Source organism: Clavelina lepadiformis, chromosome 9 (genome assembly GCF_947623445.1).
Source record: "Clavelina lepadiformis chromosome 9, kaClaLepa1.1, whole genome shotgun sequence".
Taxonomy (NCBI): domain Eukaryota; kingdom Metazoa; phylum Chordata; class Ascidiacea; order Aplousobranchia; family Clavelinidae; genus Clavelina; species Clavelina lepadiformis.
Genome location: NC_135248.1, coordinates 462,977 through 471,680, shown reverse-complemented (window position 1 = coordinate 471,680; position 8,704 = coordinate 462,977). Strand labels below are relative to the sequence as shown.

General features: G+C 40.1%; 1 protein-coding gene across 2 annotated transcripts; it reads left to right on the top strand.

The window, feature by feature from the left end:
- Positions 1-1,262: 1,262 nt before the first annotated feature.
- On the top strand, positions 1,263-8,337 carry LOC143470120 (caspase-7-like). 2 transcript variants are annotated; one of them, XM_076968027.1, is made up of 12 exons: positions 1,265-1,437; positions 1,622-1,721; positions 2,648-2,717; positions 2,823-2,927; positions 2,997-3,177; positions 3,326-3,476; positions 3,547-3,725; positions 3,789-3,963; positions 4,050-4,147; positions 4,213-4,371; positions 7,374-7,429; positions 7,619-8,337. In XM_076968027.1, the coding sequence occupies exons 1-12, from the start codon at positions 1,402-1,404 to the stop codon at positions 8,010-8,012; spliced, it is 1,704 nt and encodes a 567-aa protein (XP_076824142.1). In that variant the 5' UTR covers positions 1,265-1,401; the 3' UTR covers positions 8,013-8,337. The 2 variants fall into 2 exon arrangements, with proteins under 2 accessions (XP_076824143.1, XP_076824142.1); XM_076968028.1 differs by lacking the exon at positions 7,374-7,429 and having other exon boundaries at positions 1,263-1,437; positions 7,619-7,855.
- Positions 8,338-8,704: the final 367 nt, after the last annotated feature.

The following is an 8,704-nucleotide window of genomic DNA, read 5'->3' as shown; positions in this document are numbered from 1 at the left end:
TATCGTGCATTTGAATGGCTCGGAATCTTTGAATGGCGCGTTCGTGATGTAGCGGATGTTCTTATATAATGTATCCGGAAGTGATCCTTCAACTTTTTCTGCATCTGTGGAGTTGATCTGCGGCTATAGGCCTACACCCTTCCTTGTATAAGTTGTAAGTAAGGTAGGCCTGTAGCAAGTGCCTTACAAAGTAGCAGTATGTATAAATATTTGTATATCATTTCCATACAACATAGCCAGACTGTGTAGGCCAGGTCGATAATTCTGGAATTAATTATTATTATATCTCTCAAGCACAGATCTATCCATGCTTGCTTAGCCTGGTTGGTATTTTATGATTTAACCTAATTTTAACCCAGGCCTAGCCTGGAAGATGGTACGGTATGTTAATGTTTATCCTCTGGCTGAGGAAAGTATTGTGATGATGTAGATGAGTGTAACTGATTATTATTTCAGCAATTTTTTGCATTTTAAGTAAAGTAAAATTTAATAAAGTTGTGAGTCAAAGTGAGCCTGTGGTAGAAACCGTGGAATACTCCAAGCTGTGACCTTTTGACTTCCATTGATGTCTGCAATTATGAGTGAAATATGATACCACACTATCCTGTGTCCACTGTAGATTGTTATAAAATGACCATTCACAAACTTTTGTATTGTTGCAATTGATTGGTATCATGGCTTATGGAATAGAAACTTGTCTATGCTGATATAGATTATGCTATTTTTTATGCAAATGTCGTGCTGGTGGTCTGGTGGGGATTTCTAGCACTTTGTTGTAACAATAATAACAAACATTTTCTCCTTACTTTTGTTTCTTGTTTACGTCATTGTTATGGTGGGACTTCCACTGAAAACAACATTTTCATGAATTGCTCGAACAATGAGACTTATATCAACTTTGTTAATGGCTTGACCCTTTGTCTTCATGTGTTGTGGGAAGCTTTCTTTGTTTTGAAATTTGACTCAGCAATCTAGATCAAGCTGTAGTAAGCGGCCAGTAGTTGTACTTTTCCTTGATATAGGTGTGTCAGTTGCAATTATAATTTACTATTTAATGTGAGGTGTTGCAACATTTGATCTGTCTTCAAACAGACACAAACATTTCAGAGAGTGAGAGAGAGAGTGAGAGAGAGAGGGCCTACTCTATATAAAGGACTGAGCAGGTAGTTTTGAAGTGAGAGCTCCCTGATGTCACCTGATGTCAGCACAAGCAGGTTGCTGAGAGGGAACTCGGTCAAAGATTTACTTCAGATGTTTCTTCAACTCTGCTTTGTTTTTAGAGAAATATTTTACGTGACCTGTGACATATTTATTTATTTATTACTACTACTACTACTGCTGCTGCTGCTGCTGCTATTCTTGTGCAAAAATATTAACATCTGAGAAGACAACGATAAAGTCATGGATATTTTCCCAGAATTTGATCGTACAAACCAGGTAAGCTATGAGGTGCTTGTGCAGATATTTTACGAAAATATTTTACCACATTTCAAAATGTGTAGCTTACAGTCACAAACTTAAATTGCACAACACTTCTGACTGTTTTCGTCTTTGAAATGTTCGTTTAATTCTTTTCATACAATGAAGGATTTGTGTTTTATGAAGTTTTGAATTTTTGCAGGACAAAGATTATGAAAGTGCGATGGCAGACCCCACATTTGACGGAATCGACGAACGACATCAGGAAGATCGAGTTTCTTCCACGTCTTCACTACCAGCAGGTACAAGTTCAATTTTCGCTTTGATTTCTAAACCAATTCTGTGTTTTTTGTGATAAGGCACAACATGTTTTCATTTACTTGTAAATGATTTGTTTCAGTGATGTTAGCAACAGCGCAGATAGTTGTAATGATGCTTGTGGTACGTTTAAAGTTAAGATTTTTCATTCAGTAAGCTTGCAATATGATGTTTATTGCTTAAGTTGGTGGCATATTGTAATTTAGCTGCTTGCCTGTATGGAAATGTTGCCGGGCAAATGAGCTCTTATAACTTGCTGTTTGGTCAAGTGGGCTCAGCTTTCTTCAGACTATGTTGTTTAAGTTGTAGCCACTCTCTCTAACCAGCGTGGTCTGATTATTGCGTCCATTTGTAACTTCACTGCACATTTGTGACATTGCCCATGTGTAAAGCTGAGTCCCAGTATCAATATGTGTCGTCCATGCTAAAAATAGATTGTCAGCAACGTGAAACTTCCTTTAATAATTTGCTGCTTTTATTTCATTAATGTTATTTCAGTAAAATTAATCGATTGCGCAACCACTAATTAATTGCTGCAGTGCTCTGTGTTGCTTTGCAATCTTTTGCTTTTAATTGTGGTGTAATGTTCTGTCATAATCATTTAATTGTGATGTGTTTGTTTTTCTCTGCTGGGTCGTGTCCTCACAATAAGCGAGCCAGTGTTTACCTTCTCATGTTTACTCATTAGTCAAACGATTTACCGATGGTGCAAGACCCATTTGCTGCGTTCAATAGGGGGATGACGAAACTTATACCGATCTAACACTCTATTTGCTTTTCACAATCCATCAATTTCTGCTTTTGTTTGATCTTATATTGCTCAATTGCTTCTTGAAACTCTACGTGGTAGTTGCACGAGAATTTGTTTTGGTTGATAAATAATAATCTATTTTCACATTTGTACACGCAGGAGCTGTCCTGTTCCAGGATACTCCGTCTATAGAACCTGCGGGGAACGTCGTCATGAACTTTGACCCTGGGTGAGTAAACACGACTGTATTGTTACATAAACAAAACTGCTCTTGTGGTTTTCATCAATGTGCCGACTATGTTTCAGGAATTAATTTACAAAAATTAATTTGCAGCAAAGCTGAGAAGAGAGATTATGAGGTCACAATTGATGATGTTTTTCAAAATACTCGGGATGACAAAGAAGATGACATCACAGAGTCAATCAAGCACTTTTATATGTGAGTGTCAGCTAAAAGATATCAACTCGCTGTCTTGTGGTGGTATGTTATGAGATATCTATGTTTCAGGTGTGGTCCAGAGGAAGGATCAAGGAACGACGTGGTGGATGCAGATGTTGGAAGCGATGGAGACGTATCCATGCAAGGAGCACATCCTCCAGAGATTAGATTGCTTGAGAGGATCGATTCGGAGTATCAGTACAACATGAGGCACCAGGAGAGAGGATGCTTCATCATCTTCAACCAAAAGGTTCCACATCATCTTATCTAGTAGAGTTCAGCCTGGTCCGCCTTTCGTGCCAACACATGTTCTAGCTTGTCCACATGCATAAATTCACTGTGTTGTGGTCCTGTATGTGGATTTATAGAAAGCAACTTCATCTGATTCGGTTTTTCAGAACTTTGACCCGAAGCTCAGGTTGAAAGTTCGACTCGGCACGGACATGGATGCGATGAACATCGAAGACACGGTGAAAAATCTCGGCTTCGAATACGTCCGCATCATTCACGACGCGGGCAAACAACTCATCCAGCGCTGGCTGAAGCGAGGTAAGCTTGCAACTTCCTCATTCGCTGTTGTAATGCATTCGTGTTTGTTATAATATGTCCATGTTCTTAGTGGCCGAAGCCGACCACTCAAACTACGACTGCTTTGGCTGTGCGATCCTGACACATGGTGGCGATAATGACGTCCTGTACGCGCGAGATGCGAAGATGGAGTTGAAGGAATTCACGCGGCCCTTCAGTCCCGACAACTGCCCGAGTCTTGCAAGGAAGCCGAAGTTATTCTTCATCCAGGTTGGTGTGCAGTGATGCGTGACACGAGTCTCTGTATATAATTGTAATCACCGACACTTCCAGGCGTGCCGTGGCTACAAACGTGACGATGGTGTCCAGGTACGACTGGCATCGAACAGCTTTGACAGAGTGGACGGGCCTGCAGGTGCCCCTGTGGGTGACGTGGTAGATGGCGCACCTGATTACGTGTCGGTCCCCGTTGAGGCCGATTTCCTCATCGCGAACTCGACAGTGTCAGGTGGTTAAGAGCATTCGTTTTCGTTCGTGGTATAGTAATTACGTCATAATCAGCATTTTGACGCCAGAGTGCATGCTTTGTTGCAGAATATTATTCGTGGCGGAATGAAAACAACGGTTCAATCTTCATCCAGAATTTGTGCGCCACCCTGCGCAAGTACGGAGCTCACATGGAGATCATGCAGGTAATTGTTGCTCGCTGAGTTTCATTGTGACGTCACACGCGGCGGCTGACTTGTAGCCTGTTTAGATGATGACCAGGGTGAACAGACTGGTCGCTTATGACTTTGAATCTGCCACCGACGACCCAACGTGGAACAAGAAGAAGTCAATCCCCTCCATACCAACTCGACTCACCGCCGAGTTGTTCTTCCACCCCAAACCCAACCAAGCTTCCCGCCCCCCACAGGTACCCATATGGGGATTTCCCTTTAAAATAGGCTTCATGCTTTCCTTCTCTTTATTTCTTGTTTGACGTCACAATGATAGATCGAGGCGTTATTAACTTTTGCTTCTCGTTAATAACACTGGTCTACAAAAACAAAACAATTTTTAGTTGCATGAACTTTGATGATTGATTTAGGATAAGTTTTGGTTGCTGAATCCAATTCTGAGCTCAGAATTGCTCTATCACGTCAGGTTTTTTCGCTGCGCATTTTCCCCAATTTCATAAAATGATCAAATTTTGACTTTCATTAGCGACGGTACGGTGAGCGTATAACAGCAACAGATCAAATATTGTTATTGAAATCACCTATGATGAAACCTCGGCTGAAAGTTTTTGTTGTAGTACTGAATGACAGAGATTTCGGTTAACTTTAATCCAATGGTTCTCAATCTTTTTCAATCACGGACCTCTTTTCGAATTTCGAAAATATATGTGGACGCATTCATTTTTCTTTGGTAGTTCATTACTTAGTTACCATCTTTATCTTTATACATCTGCCCTGCAGACTTAATCGGCTTTATAAATGCTTTTTATGACAGCACCTTGCTCTTTAGTAAAACATAAACATTGTAAACGATAAACATAATATTGTTTGTACAAGGTAAAATAAAATTATGCGCTTTGGCAAATAACCCAAATGTGTGGTCATATAAGCTTGTTTTGAAACATTAAAAGACACAGGATGTCTGATTATCCAAAGAACCAAACTGCTTATTGTGCTTATCATGCTTAATCTGCTTATCATGCTTAATGTGCTTATCGTGCTAATTCTGCTTACTCTGAACTTGAAACTTGAAACTAACTTGAAACCAAACGAAAGACAGGGTGTAATTTTCGCAGTATACTTTCATTGACTTTATGGAGTCAGTTTGTGTTATTGAGTTGTAATTTTGGATTGTATTAAATACTATGTCAGCTGTCAAAAAGCGTACATGCGCCAATGACCCCAATATTTTTTGCTATATTTGTGGTTGCTTCACTGTCTCTTCCCAACGACATGAAATTACCAATTTTGTGAAAAGGTCTTATTTCGCTTACTTTAAGGTGAAGTTAGGGGACCAAGATAAAAGTTGGGTCCCTCATAAAGTATGCAGAAGTTGCGTGGAGAGTTTGAGATCTTGGTCTCAGGGCAAGGACAAACATCTGAAGTTTGGTATACCAATGATCTGGCCAGAACAAAAAAATCATCTCAATGATTGCTACTTTTGTCGTGTCAGTGTGAAAGGTTACAACAAGAGGAACAAGCACAAGCTGCAATATCCAAATCTTGCCTCTGCTCTGCGTCCTATTGCACACAGTGACGAAATACCTGTGCCTACCTTTACTCATCTGCCCGAAAGTAGTGAAGAAGAGCTTAGATTATCCTCTGATTCTTCACAAACTGATAAAGAAGTTTCAGATTTAGATTTTCAACCCTTGAGCTCCTTTTCTGAGCAACCCTTATTGTTCAATCAGTCGGAACTGAACGATTTAATCCGTGATTTAAATCTTTCCAAACAGGCCTCAGAACTGCTAGCTTCACGGCTCCAGGAAAAAAACCTTCTCCAGCTTGAATGATCTGTCACGTTTTATCGGAATCGAGAAAAGCTATTTCTGAACTATTTTTCTTCTAAAAGATCTTTGGTTTATTGCCATGATATTGAAGGTCTTCTTTTGCAATTAGGAATAGCCAAATATCAACCAGATGAGTGGAGACTGTTTATTGACAGCTCAAAACGAAGCCTGAAATGCGTGTTACTTCACAATGGAAATAAATATGCATCGATTCCAGTAGGACATTCTGTGACACTCAAAGAGACGTATGAAAACATTAAGAATGTGCTGGAAACACTGAAGTACAGTGATCATGGCTGGGGATTGTGTGTAGACATAAAAATAATGAACCTTCTGTTAGGACAGCAAGGTGGTTACACCAAATACCCTTGTTTTCTCTGCTACTGGGATAGCAGAGCCAAAGATGAGCATTGGATAAAAGATAAGTAGCCAGAAAGGAGCAGTTTAACACCTGGAGAAAAAAATATCATTCATAACCCGTTAGTGGATACCAAGAAGATCATCCTGCTGCCACTTCACATCAAACTTGGCGCAATGAAACAGTATGTTAAAGCCCTTGGTCACAGTGGAGATTGCTTTAAGTACATATGCCAAGCCTTCCCAAGTCTTAGTGAAGAAAAAAAATAGTTTTAGTGAAGTCTTAGTGAAGAGTTTTTAACGGCCCACAAATAAGGCAGTTGCTCAGAGATGCAAATTTTGCAGCATCAATGAACACATTAGAAGCAAGGGCATGGAATGCTTTTTCTTTAGTTGTTAGTAACTTCTTTGGCAACAGAAAGGCAGAGAACTATCGAGACCTCGTAAAAGAAATGTTGTCCAGCATGCAAGAGATGAAATGCAATATGAGCATAAAGCTACATTTTCTGAAAAATCATTCAGATTACTTTCCTGAAAACCTTGGGGACGTCAGTGAAGAACAAGGTGAGCGCTTCCACCAATATATTAGAGTTATGGAAGAGCGCTACCAGGGCCGATGGGATTGCCACATGATGGCAGATTACTGCTGGAATTTGAAGAGATAAATTTACACTACTACCCACAAACGAAAGCCATTAAAACGAAAATTTTCGAGTTCTTAAAGATTGTGGCATTACATTGAATGTTCAACGGTCAATTTCTAGTGATGTTTTTTAACTGAACACGAGGCTTTGTGTTCGTGTTTTGCATGATTAAACGTTCCAGCAGTTCTGATTAAAACAACTTCTACATTTCAAGGCGGTCTCTGATTTGCAGTATTATTTCATAATGAACATATATAAATTATATATTATCTCAAAAACGTGATGTGATAGAAACAAAATAACGCCAGATTCGGATTCAGCGCCCCCAAATTAGGTAAAAAAGACCCAAACACAATCTGCAACAAAAATCGTGTTGACCAGTGTAATTAATTATGATGTCATAATCAGGTGGAGTCTCCGTCATATTTGGCATCCAGGCAAAGTTACGCATCACCTAACGCCGGGTGAGTTATTGTTACGTCATAAGGGATTGTAATACGCCCAGAAACCGATTGTTGACGTCATGTGGCGCACACTCTCCTGTCTTAGTCGAGTTTCTTGATGTCATTAAATTATTTGTTTGTTGTCTGCTCAACCCGCCATCTGGCGGACACAGTTTATATAATTCATTTACCGCTTGCTGCTTTTTGCAGTGGGGACCAACGTCTCTCCTTTTCCCCTGGCTACAACACGGGAGATCCCCATCAACCCGAGCACGTCAACCCCCAGAAACCCGATGACGTAATGGGAAAGCGATCAGCAATCGACAACAGCAATCGTCTATCGAGCCAGCCCTGGGCAATTCCTGGCGGCCCCAGGAAAAGCAGCCTTCAGGTGAATCCCCCGTACAGCAACTCAGCTGACGCCGTTCGCCGAATGCACAAGTCGGACACGGAACCTAGCAACATGACTCACCTATTCGCCAAGGGAAGAAACTCGGATAGAAGAAGCCTGCCGCCTAATACGTCACAGATCCTTGCGTCTTCCGAAGATTTGAGCGTGGCGGGGTTGAGCGTGAAGAAGTTTTACTACGAGACCCCAATCTAAGCTTTTACTGATCCATTGAATCTGCTGCTTCGTCGAATCATATCAATAATTTGTATATTTTCAGCTGTTTTTAGATTTTTTATTCCTACCTTTGTATTAGTTTTTGTCTCGTTTTACAAAACTTTGTCTATTTCGCCAAGTTTTTATAAGCTTCATTTATTACGTCATCTTACGCAGATTCCGCCGCGAAATTTCATGTAATGAGAATCCTGTGACGTAGTTTGAACTTTTTTATGTTTTGTCACGTGTTTATAAGTTCAATCCACGATTATGACGTAATTGTACCACGGTGCACTGTTCTTGATGAAATCAAGGTGTAATGTGATGTCTGTGTGGATATTTTACAAAAGAAAGTCAGGGTTTGTTTCGGATCCAATTGTTGCGCAATAATCTCGTTGAATGCTGGGATCGGGATCTTTAGCGCCCTCCAACTGGTTAAATACGATGTGCTGTTGACCAGGTGTGACGTATTTCTCTTTCTTAGATCATCTCAGCAAAATTATGTTGAAGCATTTACAATTTGTCACCTCACATTGGAGCTTCTAAACAAGCAATAAATTATTAAGAAGTTCTTCGTGACGTTATAGGCAGCTCTGCCTTTAAAGTTAAAAAGCAAATTTATTCTTCCAGAATATTTACTTCAAACATTGTAAATCAAAATTTAAGTGGAATGCAACTATTTTCTCTCATTT

Excerpts from the sequence above, each read along its gene's own strand:
- LOC143470120 (XM_076968027.1), top strand. The coding sequence starts at position 1,402 with ATGGATATTTTCCCAGAATTTGATCGTACAAACCAG. Across the intron at positions 2,928-2,996 it reads TCAATCAAGCACTTTTATAT|GTGTGGTCCAGAGGAAGGAT; the intron begins GTGAGTGTCAGC and ends TCTATGTTTCAG. Across the intron at positions 4,372-7,373 it reads AAGCTTCCCGCCCCCCACAG|GTGGAGTCTCCGTCATATTT; the intron begins GTACCCATATGG and ends TGTCATAATCAG.